General features: G+C 43.4%; 2 protein-coding genes across 2 annotated transcripts; one reads left to right on the top strand and one right to left on the bottom strand.

Annotated features, from left to right (window-relative positions):
* The first annotated feature begins 1,396 nt into the window (after positions 1–1,396).
* lmnb1 (lamin B1) lies at positions 1,397–13,357 on the top strand. The gene is made up of 11 exons (XM_061060846.1): positions 1,397–1,939; positions 7,424–7,580; positions 7,815–7,940; positions 8,063–8,233; positions 9,164–9,289; positions 9,705–9,925; positions 10,004–10,229; positions 10,311–10,415; positions 10,528–10,647; positions 11,097–11,195; positions 11,703–13,357. The coding sequence occupies exons 1-11, from the start codon at positions 1,590–1,592 to the stop codon at positions 11,742–11,744; spliced, it is 1,743 nt and encodes a 580-aa protein (XP_060916829.1). The 5' UTR covers positions 1,397–1,589; the 3' UTR covers positions 11,745–13,357.
* Positions 13,358–13,820: 463 nt separating this feature from the next.
* LOC132992284 (E3 ubiquitin-protein ligase MARCHF3-like) lies at positions 13,821–17,175 on the bottom strand. The gene is made up of 5 exons (XM_061061495.1): positions 17,026–17,175; positions 15,610–15,849; positions 15,085–15,289; positions 14,782–14,991; positions 13,821–14,604 (listed from the first exon to the last, which is right to left on the bottom strand). The coding sequence occupies exons 2-5, from the start codon at positions 15,669–15,671 to the stop codon at positions 14,446–14,448; spliced, it is 636 nt and encodes a 211-aa protein (XP_060917478.1). The 5' UTR covers positions 15,672–15,849; positions 17,026–17,175; the 3' UTR covers positions 13,821–14,445.
* Positions 17,176–20,975: the final 3,800 nt, after the last annotated feature.

Genomic DNA, 20,975 nt, shown 5'->3' with positions numbered 1-20,975 from the left:
TAAAGTTTGGTCCCAGGTCATTGCAAAACAAATCCTGCCCCCTGCTGGTTCCTTTTTTTTTTTTAAGATTTATTTTTGGGCTTTTTGTGCCTTTATTGGAGAGATAGGACAGTAGATAGAGATGGAAATCGGATAGAGAGAGAGAGTGGGGATTGACATGCAGGAAAGGAGCCACAGGTTGGATTTAAACCCGGGCCGCCTGCGTTGAGGACTATAGCCTCCATATATGGGACTGCGCCACCACCCTGCTGGTTCCTTTTTACATCATAACATCTAATTCATCAAAACTGGTGCAATCATGTTTCTAATGCCTTAGGCATAGTTTTAACAAGCGTTTAACTTATTTTGCACAGAGACATAGACAAGTTTGTACTCCTTCATACTCGCCAGGACTCAATTCATCAGCTCCAGACCGTACAGGACTTAGCTGGAGGACTCCCAAACAAAGAAAGTTTCATTTAGCCTCTTTTTGTTGGCCGATAAATCATATTTGTCTCGACTCGGCTGGTTTGTGGGACACCATGATCGCAGGGACAAATAAGCAGCTTCACTTTAAGGATCATTTCTGTGTAACAGCCCAAAATAAAGTATACTATGTCTGACGAAGGGCCAGGGCCCCGAGACTTCACATGTGGTGATATATTTCATTAAATAAGACTCAGAGAAGCATCTGGTGTGTGGACTCAGTCTTCCTTACCTAAAGGAAGTGGCTTTCCCCCCATTGATCTTTAACTCATTAGTTAATAGAGAAAATATGTCTAGAATAGGTAAGCCAAGTAAAAAAGTATATAGGCTAAGCATAATATAGCCCTATGTAATAAATATAATAGGAATATGAATCAAATATTTACTTTATAATTTGTATTTTTTACAGTCTAAGTTTAAATGGTACTTTAAAGCATAGACTGTATTAAACATTATTATTTGCAGTCTATGGATGGTACTGTGTACCGACGTCCAGGCGGGAGGAGCTGAAATCCGCCCAAAAACTATGAATAAAAGGTTGAAGGGACTAAATTTGGCTGTGTGGAAATAACATTTACCTAAAATAATCAACAAAATAAGTATGTATAATCCTCAAACGTCGACTTAAAGTTATGGTTTTCATTGTTGTCTTTTGTTTCCTCCGCTGTTTAACCGGGAGATATGATTTAATCAAATAAATTCAAGCTGAGGCGTTATTTCTCTAAGAAGCACTTGTTGTGAACACCGCAACATCCCGTGTTGAACACGCGGAGCTAGATGCTAAAACTAGAATGTCGAAAATTAACTCCGCCCGCCCGGGAGATACATGGCGTACGCCGGTTGCATTATCGATCGAACCTATAAGTCAAAGTTGAAAGAACGCATTGCGTCGAGCTGCTCCATTGGCCAGTTGAGTCTAACGTAAATGTTTCAATGAGCCGCCATATTGGATTGGGAAGCCAAACCCCTCTTTCATTCCGCGAAGAAAGGACAGGAGACACTTCCAGAGGAGTTTACGGAAGTGTGGGCTGTAAAATCCGAATCGTTACACCCATAGAGGTGATACCTGAGTTCGGGTTCGTCTCCGGTATTTTGTTACCGAGTTTTGAGCGACTTTTGCTGCAATGGCGACCGCGACGCCGACCGGTCAGAGGAGCACGTGTGGCGGCGGCACACCGCTGAGCCCGACGAGGATCACCAGGCTCCAGGAGAAACACGACCTGCGGGACCTCAACGACCGCCTGGCCGTCTACATCGATAAAGTCCGCAGCTTGGAGTCCGAAAACGACGTCCTCCATCTGCAGATCAACGAGAAGGAGGACGTGAGGAGCCGGGAGGTGTCCGGTCTGAAGGCTCTGTATGAGACCGAGCTCGCTGACGCCAGGAGGAGCCTGGATGAGTCCTCTAAGGAGCGGGCCTGGCTGCAGATCGAGCTGGGCAAGATCAGAGCTGACCATGAGCAGCTCCTGCAGAAGTAAGCCTCTAAAGTTAATCACACATGAAAGTCAAAGCTACACTTTGAGTTTCGAGCCGCTTGTGAAGCTTTACGTTACGTTACGTTTCTACCCTGCTGAGAGCGTCACCCAAACTCTGCCTACCAATAAAGTACTTTTAAATTAAACAATATAAGCTTTTAGCGCTCTAAATCTCTAAATCAACCATTTTTCTTTTCCAAATAGTAAAATAATAAACCTTATTTTGAATGATTGACAGCCGTTACCCGCCCACCTTTGTCTGTGTGCAGCTCAAAGAGGAAACTCACAATAAAACCGCGTTTAAAGTCTTAACTGCTGTCATATAATGTTCATAAAAGTTAACTATACAAGCATAACTAACAAGAAGAAAAGTGAATACGTAACAAAAACCCCAGTGGGAATTATCGTGTCTGACTGCCCTGAAGGTGACATGATGCCTTCAGGGTCCGCTGTTGTAGTCCGGTCAGAACAAAAGGCGAGAACACGGGTGCGAAAAATAAATGTTTTCTGTTTATTTAGGGGGATGGGACAGCATTTTATTGAGTTTTTTTTTGGTGTTTTAATATTTTATACACAAATGTTGAAGAGTTGAGTTGCTAATTATTTTTATATAATAGAAATAAACAATAATGAACCCTGTCTGACCTGTGGACTTCATTATCTAATATTTACTTCTGTATACATCCTTTCTTTCTTTATTATTTAATTACAAGTGGTGATGCACATGTCTGTACATAGTCACACTTATTAATACGCATATTTTTACATATTCATAGTCTGGATTAACATGGGTACATATTCCTAAATATGTACATAAACCGCTATATGTCTTATTATACTATTTACTATCCTGTAGATTGTTTTTTATTGTGAATATTATTGCAAATTTGCATATTTCTCGTGTATTATATCTTCATGCTTAGATTGGTATCTTTTTGCATGTATGCCTAGGTTTATATTCTGTTTAGGAGTTATTCTAACGCTGTGGATTATTAGAGTATTTCTATGCTACACATCTTTTTCTCTACTTGCGCGTTATTTGGTTTAGGTTTGGTCACAGTGTTAGGATTTTAATGTATATATTTTGAGCCAAAGAAAGAATTATGCGTCGCAAACATGATCCCGCTTACTTATTGTTTCTTAAACAAACTGAAGACTAAAATATCCACTGTGATAGGTTTAACATACATCCTGACATACTGCAGACATGGACGTTTGTGTTGAAAAGAAGGGCTTTCATGCCACCCAGCCGCTGAAACCTGCTGTGTGTGCATGTGTGTGTGTGTGTGTGTGTGTGTCTGTGTGTGTCTGTCTGTGTGCGCATGTGTGTTCACGTATATGTGACAACAGCTGCAGCTCACAGCTGTTGACCTGAAGTGGATGAATGGACAATGTGAGCTGATTAAACGGCTTCTTCACACACAAATTCACGTTACCTTAACTAAAAACAAAGTGTAAGTCAAATGATGCGTCTTCTCTTTTTGTAAACACGCAGCAGTGTCAATTTCAAACACTTTAAAACTTCACTTAAAGCCGAGTGTGATTTCACTAGAGTGTAAAACGCCTCATGACGGTGAAAAGTGATGTAGCATTTCAACGTTGTTGCTAAATCAACTTACCAGATCGTCAAGGAAAAATACACACGCGTGGTGTGTCAGGTGGTGTGTTGTTGGAACAGAGGAAGTACTGTGTGTGTGTGCGTGTGTGCGCTCTCTGACAGCAGATCACAGGTGGCAGGACGCCTGTTTGAGTCTGTAGTCTGTCGGCCAGTTAAAGCGGCCCTTAACCCCACTTTATAATCATTTTACCCCCCCAAACACACACACACACACACACACACACACACACACACACACCTCGTATCTTGATTGTGCGTGGATAACTTCAGTCACTGTTGCAGCATTTTTAAATACCTTCAGATCAAACCACAGCGGAGACGATTCATTGACAGTTTGCCGTTATGCACTCGTTGTGTAAAAGTAATTTATTATGTAGTTATTCATTTGTCAAAGTATAACACCTGCTCAGTATGTAATAATAACTGCACAGTCCATGCTGAGAATACATAACATTCATAGATAAACCCGGTGTTTATCTGCACACAGCTCTGCAAAGCTTCAAGGAAAACAGTTTTCCACGGTCCATGTTTCATTATAGTGTGTTTTGTTAGCTGTGGGCGGGGCTTACACGGACGGCACACAGCAGAGTGGTGAAGATAGAGTTGTTGTGTCGACAGTAGAAACACCCTGGTGTTAAAAAAACAACACAAGTCCTCGTGTAAAAACAGATTGGTTAGTTGTCAGCCGCTATATCTACGCCCCTGTGATGTTTCGTATTCAATCTCAATGTTGTGTAAGCTTAATGTAGGGACGATGTGCCCCCCCCCCCCCCCCCCAACCGTTTTTCAGAGTTAGTGACAGAGGCAAGACGGTTTCAGCTGAGCCAGCAGGGGAGGACAATGCTGTGTGTGCGTGCATGTCTGATTGTGTGTGTGGAGCTCCCGCTGTGCTGTGAATGTACAAAGATGTGTTGTCGTCTGAGCTCATCAGAGTCTGCTAGTATAAATGTGGAATAACCATAAATCACTAAATCTTTAGAAGCCAGCAGGCAACGTATCGTCAAAGAGCTGCTTCTGTTTCAGACTCTTCATTTCACGAGCAGGAACTCCTGAAGACGTCGGGCTTTACTTTAAAAACAAAGTTTACTTTAAGTGTTTGTGGTAAAAGCTTCTGTTTAAAAATAAACAGGAAGTGCTGGATTCTGTGTTCTGCAGGGATCCGACGTGAGCTGTATGATAATAACTTCCTGAAGTATCTGCAGAATAGTTCCTGCAGTGTTCTGGTCTAACTGGGAGCGTTCATGTTGTGCTCTGAGATCTCGTGATAAGCAGCTTCCCGCCCATCTAATGTTTCTCAGTAAAATGGGAGCCAGCAGACATACCTCAGTACATTCCTCTCATAGTTTGTCCACTTCAGCCGCTGTCCTCCTCCTCCGCTCAACCTAACCCTGAGGCCGTCCCAGCCCAGCTCCAATAACAGGCTGATTTATACTCGCAAGCCCACTGACACAGTCGCACTGTTGACTCAGTTAACCCTCGCTCAGAGCCAGGAAACGGAAGCAAGGCCTGTTTTTGAAAGTGAAAATATGCAGCTCTTGTTTGTATTTGTATGTGTTTTTGAACCAAAGTGTTCAGGGACAAACTGGATTAACTTTGAACCACAAAAACAGGGAAATATCTTAGATAATGTGCAAAATCCCATCATAAAAAAATGTGATTCACAGTTTAATTTATGACAGAAATAAGAAGCTGTTCTCTTCTTCTGCCTTGAACCGTTCTGGCCACCAGAGGACTCTGTTGACTTTAAACTGGTCGAACAAGGAACCAGTTTGATCTTTCTGACCCCTCAGGCACACACCAGTCTACTCTATTTATATTTACTGTTTATTTTTAACTGAAAGCTGACAAAAAGGAATTCTTCCCTCAGTAACAAACCCTTAAATGTCACGCTGACAGAGTATAGAATATCTATACATGATGGTGCAGACTGAAGGAAACCGACCTGGAGGCAAAGCGGCTCTATGCTGTTTTGTGTATCAATGACACATCTTCATCTTTTTGTACATGAATAAATGCAGCTGTTTCCGTTTGATCAGTCAGATGCTGGAGAGTTTTCTCTTTGTTTGGTTGATAGTTTGTTGTAGGGCTGCATGATTAATCGTAAATAATTCTCCATCTTGATTCGTGCAGACTTAAAGGCTGCATCCGAATTGCCAAGTACCTACTATCTGTGCTGTATACTGTTTAGTACCTACTATTCTATGGAAGCGATTAGTGATCAAAATTCAAATGATAAAGCTAATTTGAAAATTCAAATGCATTAACAGAAATGCTTTTTAATTTTCAGAATATGAGTGTATTATTTGACTCAAAAATAAAATGATTAATTTATCTAATTTGAATTTTAGTTTTCAACTTCAAAAATGCACATTCTTTGACTAAATTAAAATGAGGAAGAAAATGGCATTTGCTTCATCATTTTCAAAAAATGCCCCGCTAAATCTGTATCATAATTCAAATGAAAAAGCTAATTTTAAAATGAAAATACAGGAACAGAAACACGTTTTAATTTTCAGATTATAGGTGCATTATTTGACCTATATTTAAAATTAATATTCAGTCATCCGTTTGCATTATACTTTTACTCTCTATGTATGCATATTGTATGACATCATTCAAATGAAAACGAAAAGGGCTTTTCGTTTTCAAACTTGCCGTGCTAAAAAGTGATCATAATTCAAACCAACTCGAAAACGAAATGGCAAAGTGGACGGCGCAGGAAAGTGACGTCAGACTCCAGCTCCTAGGCAGGTGAACGTAATATTTACAGTCTGAGGCGGGCGGGCAGAACGCGCAGTACGATGGGTGGCACATGTTTTAATGAGAGCAACGCTCTGCAGATGGCAGCACACTTATTGGTGGAGAGAAACAGGGTCACTACAAACCGGCAACTCTCCAAGCTGGCTCCCTGTGTTCGAACATTACCATGTCTCATTCTAAATTTGTTCTAAGTTGTTGTTTTTTTAAGGAAAAAAAAGACAGACCTAGTAGTCATAGACTGGTTAATGGGCCTGCTCTCCTCGCTCTTCTACCCCGATGTAAACGAGCACAGTGAGAAGATAGCATCTCTTAGGAGCAGAGCAGTTTGGCAGCGTGTTGATCTAGAAAATGCAGATAAAGTTGTATGCAGGATGTCAGGTTAAACTGGCACGTTCACCGGAGAGATGTATATCCACATTTAACACAGGAATGAGGATTTTAACCTGCAAGGACTGAAGGTGGCAGTGCAACACTGCTAACGTTAGCCACACTCGGCAAACCAAAATACATTGTGGACAATTTTAGATTAATTCTGATCCGGTTAGACTGACCGCTATTAACAAAGAAGAAGTAGAAAACAACAAAACACACAAAGAAGAGTAACACAAAGTTCCAACATGATACACCGGTTTGAAAGAAGGAGGCGGGTCTTGTCTTTCCGGTGTGTGGGGTCAGTTCTTGTTCAGAGTGCGGTCAAACACGTCGAGGGTCTTAATGAACATAAAGACGGTATCATCACCCGGAGGAGCAGGCAACAAAAAACAGGTACAAGAATTTATCCCCGCTGTTTTTTAACAAGCATCTGGACGGGAAAACTAATGCATTGGATAATATCGAATCAAGACAATAATCGTGATGTCACTGAAATAACGTTGTAATGTCTTTTGATTCAGGGGGAATATCTTATTCTATCTTGTTCTATCCTGCACTAAACAGCCTCTAACTTTCTACTCCGTGCATCAGTCCTTGTACTCATTTGTGCGTGGTGCCTTTAAGGACATCACTCCCAAAGACGAGTATTAATACGGGAGTAACTGAAGTCCTCCGCTACCATCACACACTGTTATTACAAATCCACTCATCCCTCTCTCTCTTTCTCTTTCAGCTACAGTAAGAAGGACTCTGAGGCGGCCGGCGCTCAGGCCCGGCTGAAGGACCTGGAGGCTCAGCTGAACTCTAAAGACGCGATGTTGAGCACGGCGCTGTCTGAGAAGAGGAACCTGGAGGCCACGCTGGCAGATATGCAGGAACAGCTGCAGGAGGTAAAGAGCTGCTGGAGCATCGACATGATGAAACGCTTAACCTTGTTGTACCTGTTACACCGAGCGAGGCAGACAGAACTTAAAACTCTTATTTGTATGCTGTGCATCATCTTTGTTGTGATAACTGTGTGTTACATGTTGAAGGTGTTTGCGTGTTAAGTTTGTCGGTTTATTTTCTCATGAGTTCATTTCCATGACACCTGGACTTGTATTGACCATTTCATGTGTCTTCAGCTGGACACCGGTCTGGCTCAGGCTAAGAAGCACCTGGCTGATGAGATGCTGCTCCGTGTCGACCTGGAGAACCGCTGCCAGAGTATGACCGAGGAGAAGGACTTCCGCAAGAGCATGCACGAGGAGGTGAGCAGCTGACGTCTTAGTACTGTTTGCAGCATAAAGTTAAGATGAGTTAATCAGGACAGGATTAAAAACCATGAGTATGCTCTCTGAATGTGTGGACCTTTTTATGTTTTGTGTTGTAGGAAGTGAAGGAGGCCCGGCACCGGTACGAGACCCGTCTGGTGGAGGTGGATTCTGGACGGAAGGAGGAGTACGAGTACAAACTGTCTCAGGCTCTGACCGACATGAGAACTCAGAACGAGGAGCAGATCATGATCTACAAGGAAAACATGGAGAGCACCTACCTCACCAAGGTATCCACACACACAGCTATCTTAATGTCTGTAGTGTAAAAAGAAAAGACGTCATCACGTCCCTGCTCTGTGGTTTTAGAACAGATTACGCTTCAGAGTCTCAGCCCTGCTTCTAATGCAGAACACTTCCTTCTTCTGTTGCATTGGCTGCTTCAAGGTGTCAGAAAAACACAGACTTCATACTTTAATCTGCATGAAGTCGTGATGGAGATAAAACGTTTAAGTACAGCTGTGGTGAAAAGTGTGTGAAGGTTTTTTATGGTATCTCATATTGGACCGTGGATCCAAAAAAGAAACAATAACAGAGCTCTCTGTTGATGTTGCTGTAAAATTTACAAAAATCATAATTACTGATCACAGAAGCTCTTGCAGGCTGCATGTGTGAACTTGTGGTTTCATGCAGTGTAGAAAAGGAAGGTTGTCAGGAGGTCAGACCGCCTTGAAGTGACTTCATCATAGATGAAAACATGTGCCTGCAGCCATAGCAGCCCTCAACAAAAGGCCAAAATAAAAACACCCCAGTCCCACTCTGTCTATATATTTGTCTGCATGTTATCTTGTTGTGTTTTTCCATCTGTTATTATCTGTCGGCGTGCTGTCCATAACTGTACTGTGAAGTGGATAAGAATTTCCCCTTTGGGACAATAAAGTAAAGTCTATGTAAACACTCATATTCCATCTACAGCGTGTTGATAAACTTGTTAAATCATCTGCAGGTTGACTCTGCAGCACCACACGCTTCTGTCCTTTTTTTGCAAACACTTGAGACATTCTGTAACACACGTTACAAAAAACAAAATACAAACACGTCTTCTGAGTGATTTCCTGAGTGTCAGGAAGTGAACAGAGCGTCTCGGTTCCTCTTTCTCTCTGTGCAGAGGTGGAAACTCTCGATGTTCTCTCTGACTCTTCTTTGATGTTTGTCCACAGCTGGAGGATCTTCACCGTCTGTCCGAGATGAACGGAGCCTCAGCCAACATGGCCCGAGAGGAGCTGAGAGAGTCTGCGCTGAGGATCGAGAGTCTGAGCGCACAGCTGACAGGACTGCAGAAGGAGGTGACACACTCATACTACTCTTCTATTTATTTACATCCTAAACCCACAGCCATACATGTTTATCTCAGTTCTCACTCACCTGTTTTAGATGAACACTCAGGTGTCACACTGACCTGAACAGAAAGATCTAAATGGATCCTGGTTACCTTATTACCATCTGTTCCACTTCTCTAGATTTGTCCGCTGGTTAGCATCATATTTTCTGCTTTTACAAAATTCTGCAGAAGGAAAAACCCTTCAGGAGCGTATAATCACCTCTAACTCAGACACAAGACGCGCGATTTCAGTTGCCATGGTTTCCTGTACACAAACAAGCAGAGAATGAATTCGGACTGTCCTGAAGTATCTGACTGCTCTGTAAGTTGCGCATCATTGCATCTCTAACACTTCCCCCTCCCCGCCCCTCTGTTGTCAGACTCGTGGTTGGCGCGATCGTATTTCAGAGCTGGAGGCGGCGCTCATTCAGGAGAAAGATTTGAGCCGCAGGATGCTCGCCGACAAAGACATGGAGATGGCCGAGGTCCGTGCCAAGATGCTGCAGCAGCTCAACGAGTACGAGCAGCTGCTGGACGTCAAATTGGCCCTCGACATGGAGATCAACGCCTACAGGAAACTCCTGGAGGGAGAGGAGGAGAGGTGAGGACACGAGCAGGAAGAATTAAACAACCTTTCTTCGGTGACATGGATCTGAACTTTTCTGATTCCCTCCCTCAGACTGCAGTTGTCTCCCAGCCCGTCCTCTCGGGTCACCGTGTCTCGAGCCTCCAGCAGCCGCAGCGTTCGCACCACTCAGGGGAAGAGGAAGCGCGTGGACGTGGAGGAACAAGAGGCCAGCAGCTCGGTGTCCATCGCTCACTCCGCCTCGGCCACCGGACCCGTCTGCATCGACGAGATCGACACGGACGGGAAGTTCATCAGTCTGCAAAACAGCGGAGACGAGGTGAGACGTCGGAGGAGTTTAGTCCCTGAAGGTTTGTGAAGAGATGCGTCCGATTTATTCAACTTGAAATGTTGTGTTCAGGACCAGGCCATGGTGGGATACGAGATGATCAAGACGATCGGAAGTGAGACGGCCACTTACAAGTTCACTCCTAAATACGTGCTGAAGGCGGGACAGAAAGTCATGGTGAGAGTTTCATCTTTCTGTGAAATGCAGCCGTGTTTGTTCTCCGTCGCTCCATGTGAGTCCCCGTGTCTGTGATGAATCAGAGTCTGACCGTGTGTTTTGCTGCGTGCAGGTGTGGGCCTCTGACGCAGGTGTGAGCTCCAAACCCCCCGCAGACCTGGTGTGGAAGAACCAGAGCTCCTGGAGCAACGGGGAGGACATCCACGTGGTGCTCATCAACCCTCAGGGAGAGGTCAGAACACACACACACATACAATGTCCTACATACACACACACATACACTCACACACACAGAGTCCTGCACACATACACATGTTCTACACGCAAACAATTGCCCATATCTTCTAAGGTTAAAATCTAAAATAAATATTTTATCAGGAATTAAAAGTACTCTGGATTTTACTCTTTGTTTTTGTGTTTTGATGCTGATGGAGGTATGTTTGTGTGTGTGTGTGTGTGTGTGTGTGTGTGTGTGTGTGTGTGTGTGTGTGTGTGTGTGTGTGTGTGTGTGTGTGTGTGTGTGTGTGTGTGTGTGTGTGTGTGTGTGTGTGTGTGTGTGTGTGTGTGTGTGTGTGTGTGTGTGTGTGTGTGTGTGTGTGTGTGTGTGTGTGTGTGTGTGTGTGTGTGTGTGTGTGTGTGTGTGTGTGTGTGTGTGTGTGTGTGTGTGTGTGTGTGTTTCAGGAGGTGGCAAAGAGAACCACCATATACACAACTGAAGCAGTCGAGCAGGAGGAAGATGATGATGAAGAAGAGGCTGAGGAAGAATTCCTCCACCAGCAGGTGAGACAAAAAGATGGAGTTTCAGTTCCCCCTTTGAAAAGATGATTCTACTGCACACGGAGACAGAATCCTCTCGTTTTGACTTTAAAGCTGCAAAAAAAGAAAGTGCCTTAAACCGGCATTCTTTCTCATGGCCAGCAGGGGCAGTAGACCATGATAAAAATGTTCCTACTTCTCAGTCGATTTGTTCTATTGGTAAACATTTTCCTCCTGAGTTAATGGTCTCGATCTCTAGTTTTGATGTTCATTTAGTTAATTAAACTTTCTTACACGTGTTAACCCAAAGCTGCGGCGAGAGAAGGAGAGCGAGGTACCAGAATGATGCCAAATTAATTGTATTAATCTTTCCTGTTTGCCTGCAATTTTCACGGTAATTTTCAAAGTCCAAATATTGGGCGCCTTGCAATCATATTGTTGTTGCCGTGGTGACAAAACAGGTGTTCGATTTTTCCTATAATCATGACATCCCTAATGTATACATATTTGTGTTTGCTTGTCTGTTTTCAGGGAGACCCTCGCACCGCTAAGAGAGGCTGCTCCATCATGTGATCACTCCGCACCAACCAGGCACCTCCTCCTCCTCCTCCTCCTCCTCTGAGCCCAGCCAGTCTGCTGCCAACTGTAATACTAGAACTATTTTTCTATCTTTTGTAGTGTATTTCAATAAAATGTATGGATTTTATTTTGTCTTTCAATTTCACATAAAAGTACAAAAAAGAGTTTTTCGGTAGAAGAACCAAAAGAACATATCGACACCGCTTTGTAGTTTTTACTGTTATAAAACATTCGACAACCAGCTGAACTCAGACGGACGGCGAGTTTTTGCCATGTCATTTTTTAAATAGATTTTAATTTTGTTATTTTATTATATATTTTATCTTATTTTATTATGGATGCTTCATTTTAGGCCTTCAAAACCACAAGCAAGGTCGCGAGACGTCAGCGACAGTTTCGGTCTTTAAATCACTTCACAATTTGTAAAAAAAACTACTACAGCAAGATTGTAAAAAAACAAAAAAAAAACACTATTCACTTCCTTAAAGGAGTAATATGTAACCATGACCTCTAGTGGTTAAAATGGGTACTGCAGTCCAAATTCTAAACATCACAGAGAGCTGTCTCCCCCCCTCCTCTCTAGAGTCGATGCTCACTCAGGTCACCATGTGGTGGACACTGTAGCTTCAGTGTTTATCCAGCTCTGCATCGGTCTGTAAACCTTTCTGTGTTCTAACCTCTCTCCATTTTTCAAAAACATCTCCAATATTGATCCTAGTTTGAGCACGTTTCTGCTCGTGGAGCTTATTAGAAACATGCAGAGGCTTTTTAGGTCGGGTACAATCACTTCTATCTGAACCACTTCTCTTGCCCGCTTCCATCACTGCAACACCTGTTGACCTGATAACTGCTCTCATATCTGACAAACCGAGGGGCGTGCAAAACGGCTGTGTGGGGGCGCCTTAAAACCGTCTACCTTCTCTGGTCCAAACAAATCCAGAGCATTCAGGACCAGAATCTAAAGTTAGAAGGAGGACATACTGACTGCTGCATTGTTGTCAGAGAAGCACTTCAACATGTTTCATTAATGTCTGATCAGATAGTAAGCTCACTTTATCATTTCACTCACTAGATTTCTTACATATTGCTCCTTTAAATTTCCTCCTGGGATGAGTTTGGACCTGAACATGACAAAAAGTCAGATTTAAAAATGTTGAAACATCGGTTTAGGACATGTTTCTGCTCGTATCTTGAGAAGAAAAAAAACTGAAAAAAGCAAACCATGATTGTATGATTGTATTCAAAGAAAGTCAGAAAGTGTTTGAAGTTTGATTGCAGATGTTTAACCCCGTGTTGCAGAAAGTGTTTGGACTCAAACCGGCCTGGAAGCGACTTCCTGCTCTAGTTTTCATCATTTTCCTCCAAATAAAAAGAAGCTCCAGAATAATGTGACAAATTGTAAGACGCTCATTCTGCACTCCGGGGTTTAAATGCTGCAAACATTTCTGTCTCTGACTTTGAATACGTGTTGCACCACTAATAAAAAGTGTTGATTGTATTCTTAACTTTTGCTCTTTGAACTGTTTGAAGTAAGTTTTGTGTTGGTGTGTTAAATGCATGCTCTGACTTGTAGCCTTTGTAGCTGAATGATTAAATGTTTTCTTGTACCTGCGTCTCTTTCTTCAGTCCGACATGTCTGCACACGGGACAATCAAACATTTACATCCAGTAATTATCAAAGTATGAAGCTGCTAATGTGCCTTTTTATCTGGCTGGTGTAGTTCAACTGGTTTCTGAGCAGAGAGCTGCTGTAATAGTTGTAAAAAGTCCAACTTCTGACCTTAATATTGAAGCTTTAGCAGGTCAATGTGTCAGATTTAACAGGAATGTCGGGGGGTTTGATCCCCAGCTCCTGCAGCCACATGTTTGATGTATCCTTGGGCAAGACACTTAACCCCAAGTTGCTCCTTCTGCTTTGTCAGAGGTGTGTGAATGTGATGGACTCTTTACTCAGCAGCCTCTACCATCAGTGTGTGAATGTGTAGGTGTGACCTGCGGTGTAAAAGCTCTTAGTAGTCAGAAGACTAGAAAAGAAATATACAAGCTCAATTAAAATACAATCCTCACATCAACCGTTTAGTAGGAAACATTTTATTAAATTACATCCTCAAACAAAAAAACCTCAACATAATGCTTTAATAAAAATACTCTTTGGTATAAATCATGCTCTTATCAAATACTTTAATTATAAATCAAAGAAAAGTGCGAAAACTCTCCATGCACCTCTAAGCAGAACAGAATCTGTTAGTGTGCACGGACCTGAACCAGGAGACGACCTTTAATGTGAGCACGAATTCAGGTCAAACAAACGACCCTCGTTGATTAGAATTACACGTTAAACTTCACATCAAACACATTTTTACTTTGTTTTACGCCCTGAAGTGTGAAATGTGGGAGCCAGTATATTTCCCCAAGTAGTGAAGATATCAAACTTGGATTCTTTACAACAGCCAATTTCGGCTGCTGCTCCGCGTCTCGATCACAGTGCTAAATCATGATTGGTCGATGATGGTCCCTCCTTCATCAGGAGCCAACATGGCCGCTCCATCACCCTGACGGTGTGTGTAGGTGTGCTCACAGGTGAGTCAGTACTCCCTGCGTCTGCTCACAGCTCCATCAGAAGCAGTCAGAGCCGAGTTTAAAGTGCAGCTATATTCCCCCCCTGTGGGACACAGTCTTACTCCTGGACTGGGACTCAGACGATGGACTCTTTGGACGGCTGCCTCCCTCTCTGTGAGGACTGTAAAGAGTGACGAGCCGACACCGGGCTGTGTGGGCGGGGCAGCAGGAGGATCACTCTCGGATTGGACGTTCTCCACTGGTTGTACAGCCGACAGTGATACCTGAGAGACACCTGAGGGAGACACGGATCACGCATTGACACCTCGGTAGCACCTGCTGACTCGCAGAATATTTGTGAAGTTTACGGTTAGCCAGCAGGAAGGAGAGGACATCCTGACCCAGTTTAAATCAGGGTCAGAATAAACCCGTGCAGATCAATGTATGTTTAACAAGCACTCATCACACTGACCAGCGTCCAGAAGAGGTAGATGGTGAAGAGCGCCACGGTGAGAGCGATGAGCCCCATGGCCTCCAGTCGGCTGGAGGAGTGGAGATGATCGATGGCACCGCGCAGGCAGAGCCAGCCGGAGACGGAGGCCAGAGGAGTGATGAGGAGGAAACACACCATGTCTCCAAACAGAGTCCGCTTCTCCTGACGCAGGGACCGGTTCTTTAACCACTTCGACAGGGAGGACAGCAGAGTCAGCGTTAAGATCCAACATGATGCTATATGTCTCATATCATCCCCCCCCCCCCCCTTCTCCTCCAGTACCTCCAGCAGAGACCTGGACGTCCTCGTCACCGTGAATTGGTACTGGCAGAGCTCGCAGAAGCTGGTCCGTGAAGCAGACAGCCAGTGCTCCAGGCAGCTGCGATGGATGGAGGACAGAGAGCCGGAGCACTCACAGGGCGACAGCAGCTCCTCCTGAGCCCCCCCGTCGTGACAGATCCGACACATGGGGGTCTCTGACATGGAGCTGAAGCAGGGAGAAGAAGAGAACTTAATGGAAGATTGCTACTTTTGACCTAGATCTCTAGTGCACGATGTTTTTTCAGGATTCAGCTAAAGTACAGATGAGGCAGAAAAACACTGGTGGCTGGTGACCACATACCTGGGGCCACTCAGGAAGTAAACAAGGGGGGAGGATGTGAACAACGGAAGCCCAGGGGGAGTGGTGGGGTAAGTCAAAGAGGGACTCATTTTTTTCCAAAATTCTCTTAAACCACAAATATAAAATATAAAAAAAACTAATTTTATTGCCCAGTCAGACATTTTTGTTCATCCAGGAGGACGTACCTCAGTTTGGTGTTTGCGTCACTACCTTCAGAAGTCGTCGGAGGATCCATCTTGCTCAACATGTGCGTGTAACACGGAGGCTGCTCGCTGCTCTCCTCTGAGGAGAACACACACCTGGACTCAGCGGCCGTCTCAGACCTTCAGGTGTCATGGGCTGACAGATTCTGGTTCGGTAAAACTCCTGGGATCGGTCGTCATGGTGTCACGGTTGCATGACGGTCGTTACTTGGTGTCTTCCAACTGCAAGAACAACAAGAGAGGTGACTACACTGTCAGTAGTGTTACAATCCAGTCTGTGCAGATTGTGCCTTTCATTTTTCTGAAATATTATACCTGAACATTTCTCCCCCTCCTCTGAAAATGTCAGTTAACAGAGGAAGTAGAAGTGTCTTTGGACAGGTAAAGGTTTTCACTTGATATTTTTACTTTTAAGCTCCATTTTCTCGTTATAAATTTAACACAACGACTTTAACATGATTCAGTCTGAAGATAATCACATCAGTGCTGATATCCAGAACAAGATCTCCTCCTCCAGTGTCATATTACTTTAATACAATGATTATAATAGCAGAAAATAGTCATAAAAACAACTACACATTATTTTTTAACTCCATTAAATTAACTAGTTCCACAGTTTAACTGAAACTAGGCTGTTGCTAAGCAACCCGGACATCCTGTTCTCCTGTTGGTGTCCATGGTTACCAGAGAGCAGCTCCTCTGTAGTATGAACTTGAATGTGATCATGAAACCAGTGACGTCAGAGTCTGTCTGAGGTTTCAGATGATGAATACAGAAAAACTCTGTCAGCTCTAAATGTTCTTTCAAAGTATTCAGAGCTCCTGTATGCTGAGGAGGAGGGATACATATGATGTGAAAAGTCCCAGTGATGCCTCCTGTCACTCATGAAATACTTTTTTCTTGTCCAATCAGATTGCTAGGAAACTAACTGTTGTATAAAAATAGATATCATAGTGCATAATCATTAATTATTGTATGTAATCTGTTAGTTTGTTAGGTCTGGTAATTACAGAGAGGCGCTCGTTCAGACACTTTCAGTTTTCAACTTCTGTTGTAACGCAGACAACCGCAGACGGCTGAAAGTCTCGAGTTAACACGGTCACTCTTTACACCATAACACCGGGTAATCTATTAGCTAACTAAACAGTAAACTATATTAGCTCAACACTGGTTAGCGTGTTACTGTGTTCACATACATAAGACGATAATACCGCTATGATATAACATTATATGTCGTCTCCCTTCAAACATACAGCAGCATCATGTTAATATGACTCATGAGGCACCAGGCAGGAACTTGAACATGTAAACACACACACAGGAAGATAAAGCAGGCCTCTCGAGCGACCCACACCTTTCATTTAATTCTGTCACGAGGCACACACCGACCAGTATTACCTTTATCCAGAACTCTTCAGTTTGAAACGCCGATTAGAGTCTTCTTCTGTTTTCAACTCTGCCAACAAACGTGAACTTCCGCCTTGAGCTAAAAAACAAAAAAGAAGAAGCGTTGTTCGGTTCAGCGGCACATCCAAATATTCTGTCCCTGAACGCATCTTGAAGGCACATCCTCTCGGTAGGTACTTTTCAAAATTTCACCCAACTTTCAAAAAAACTGGTAATAACTAGCTTTTTAATAAAAACATCCCATGTTTGCCCAAGTTTACAGCTATTCTACAGTTTTTGACGGTGAAACGTGTTGTGGGCAGACACAGACTGGCGGGAATCCTTGCCTGTCAGGCAGAGGTCAGGGCTGAGCATAACTTCATGTTTTCTCCCTGACCAATCTCATCACGTTATGTCCTCCTTGCTTTAAAGGAATGACATCAGAACAAAACACGTTTTAAATATTTTAGCATGATTTAATTTAATACAGCTGGAACACATTTATTTGAAACTATTTAGATGAATAATGGAGGGATTTAATTGTTTTTTTTGCAGTTGGTCTTAATTACCCTTTATTCATAAAACGCTGTTTTATCGAAATAACGAGATAATTTGCCTTTTTTCCCAAGATATCAAACTTATTGTCCTCCTGATTTTGTGCTAATGTATTTCCCCTAATTGAAAAAAACCTTATGTTAAATATAAATTTCCCTCTAATAGTTTAGTATCAATTACTCTTCCATTAATCAAGCGGTCTTGCACACTTAAATTATAAGTCATTGTGTATTAAAAAAACATTTGGAAAAGTTTTTGGAGCCAGAAATAAAAGTCTTCCTGTTGGTACGGTTGGTACCCAACTTTTTTTTAAGTTAAGAGAAGGACATTATAATTTAAGAGGGTCATGTTCGAAACATGTAGAGCGAGATTCAAAGTTTACGTGTCAGCTTCAGTGATGAGTTGAAATTGTGGGGTTTCAAAAAAAGCGTACAATGTAAAATGATAAAGATAATTTAGGGATAATTTAGAGTAAATGTGGGAGCACAATAAGGAAATTCAAACTCTTTGTTATTTATTTCCCTACAGAGGGGCTTTACTTCCTCCTAACTGCTGCAGACACATTGAGAGAAGTCAGAATGAAGACAATGACGAAATGAAGACTCACAGGCTTCCTTTAACTATTTAATATTTTAGTCACACCACTGCTCCATACTGGGAAAAACCCACAACCCTTAAACCAGAGAGGAAATATCAGTCGAAAAGTTATGTGTATTAAGATCATAAAAAGGGATTTAAAATCTGAAATAAAGAAGATACTTGTCTCCTAATGGAAGGATAAGTGCTCACTGAAGACGTCCCTCATCCCAGTCATCCCAGAATATCCTACTGATGAGCTACATAACCTTCCCTAAGGCCCTTAGTCACCACGGCAACCAAAACAGCGTTGCCACCTTCCACAGACTAAGGCTGTGTTGGTGTGAGCTCCAGGTAGTGACGATGCTGACACTTTACCCTACATCATGGCCCCTCTCGGCCCCCCATGACTCAACCAGCCGGAGCCATGACATCATCGGGTTTGACAAGTGGGAACCTCCCGTCACCGGTGTTTTGTCTGATTAGTCCCACGACATCTTGGGAAAGGCAAAATGCACTCCAGTGACCCAGAGTCACCCCCCTCCATGTGAGCTCCCACTGTCCACCACACCCACTCTTATAGAACTAGAACTTCTATATCTTACCACCCCCCCCCCCCCCCCCCCACACACACACACACACACACACATCTCAGCCTAACAGGATTGCGCCATATTCCTGGTGCCATTACACATGAAAGAACGGCAAAGAGAACACAAGAGAAAATAGAAAGACACTGAGGAATGTCTGAAGAGATATCTTAGAAAGATGAAGGGGAAGCGGAGCTCGGGTGAGGTGCCCCCCTGATGGGGGCCAGAACACCCCACCAGACTGGGCTGTAGCTCTACCTCCCACTACTCCCTCATTTTCACGAGGGACGAGAGGAGAGGAAATGTAAAGACAAACAACCCCCTGTTGTCATGTTTTTGTAGTTCTTCAGTTCAGCACAAGGTGGAGCTAGAGCACAACATCTTGGAGTCCTGCATGACAGTTAATCATTTTAGGAAACATTCAAGACCCCAGAGTCCGGGTTGATCACCACAGGAATGTGAAATATTTATCCGACTGAATGTTGAACATCAACACTCGATACGAGGCTCAAGATTTAAAAAGCGCTGTGGCTTTGCTGTGGAGTTTTAAGATAATGTATCATATTTGTTCACATGACTGTTTTAGATTTCCCTCACCAATATTTCCTGTAGAGAGAAGAAACGGAGAGAAAGTGAAGGATGAGACCGCACAAAGTCACTTCCTGGTTCCTACAGAAAACATGAAACCAGATGAAAAAAGGTGGAATCTGTGATGAAGGTCAACATCAGCTCCTGTTCCTAATGTTACCGTTAAATTTGCTCTGGTTTTGTTCTCACCTTTTTTTTCTGCATGCAGTGAGATGTGACGTGCGGGATGGAGCCGTGGTGTCACAGAGGGGACGCTGATGGAGTCGTGCCTCATGTACTGAGGCTTCAGTCCTCAAAGTGGGCGGCTTGGGTTCAAGTCCGACCTGTGTCTCCTTTCCCGCATGTCATTCCCAGCTCTATCTTTCTCTCACTCTCTCTCTCTATCCCCTGTCCTCTTGAATGTTGTTGTGTCTAACATGTTCCATGCCAGAGTTGTTTAGGACCACTTTGATCTGTAATGTTGTTTATCGCTTTTTCATTTCTAACATGTTTGAAATGTGGGGCGGCAGTGGCCCAGTCTGTAGGGACTTGGTATGGGAACTAGTTCATGTCCTGGTGCGGACCAGGTGGAAGTTGGTCTGGTAGCTGGAGAGGTGCCAGGTCACTTCCTGAGCACTGCAGAGGCGCCTTTGAGCAAGGCACCAAACCCCTAAGTGCACCCCCCCTTCTCATTCTGACATCTCTCCATTAGTGAACGTCCACAGGATCCTGTTTGTGCATGTGTGTGTTTCAGCCTGTGTGTGTGTGTGTGTGTGTGTGTGTGTGTGTGTGTGTGTGTGTGTGTGTGTGTGTGTGTGTGTGTGTGTGTGTAGCAGGTCTCATTATAAGGAAGCAAAACATCAGCCCAGATTTGCACGACTTAACTCAGGGCTGATTTGTCACTAAAGACGATACCTCTCCCGATGATCGACTGGCGAGGACGTCTCTTGTGGTTTCTGTGATCTGATTGGTTACAGGTGTCTTCACATGTCTATGCTGTGGTCAGGTGTTCGCTGGTTGAGTGTGCTGTTTCAGTGGCAGTGTGCAGAAGTGAACACACACACACACACACACACATGCTGATGTAGAGAAGTGTGTGAGGCTGAGCGTGAACAACGTCCTTTTGTCAAGTGTTAGTGATCTTTAAAAAACTTTAAGAGCTCGTGTTCGTTCTCAGTTTGTAAACCTGCATTTTTTAAATATTTGGACTCAAAATGTTGTTGACTTTTCTCTAAACTTTAGCAGGAACAGTGTATGTTTGCTTTCCCATGTTGTCTTTCTCTCTGTTTGTACAGTAGCTGTATGTATGTTCCGATTCTCTACAAAGAGCTGTTTCTGTGTCTGCGTCTGTGGTCAGATTCCAGGACAATTACTGAAGTAACGAAGACGTCCCAAGCTAAAAAAATAAATAAAACACATTATGAGAAAGACTAACAGGGTCACAAGAGTTATTCTGACCTATAACAACGTCTCATATCTGCTGAGGAAGTTCAACTTTTCAGATCACAGGCTGGATCCTCCTGGCTGTGCGGGAACACAGTTTATGTCGACGCTCCGTGCCGGTTAGTTGAATTGAGTCTGCAGACCTGATGCTGAACGATCGCGTGACAGTGATGTGACTGAAGCTTGTTAGCTTCATGACGATCACTCCGTCAGTCTGTGGAGGAGGAAGAA

The sequence above is a fragment of the Labrus mixtus genome, chromosome 17 (assembly GCF_963584025.1).
Source record: "Labrus mixtus chromosome 17, fLabMix1.1, whole genome shotgun sequence".
NCBI lineage: Eukaryota > Metazoa > Chordata > Actinopteri > Labriformes > Labridae > Labrus > Labrus mixtus.
Note: the sequence above shows the minus strand (reverse complement) of the source record. Positions and strands in the feature narration are given on the sequence as shown.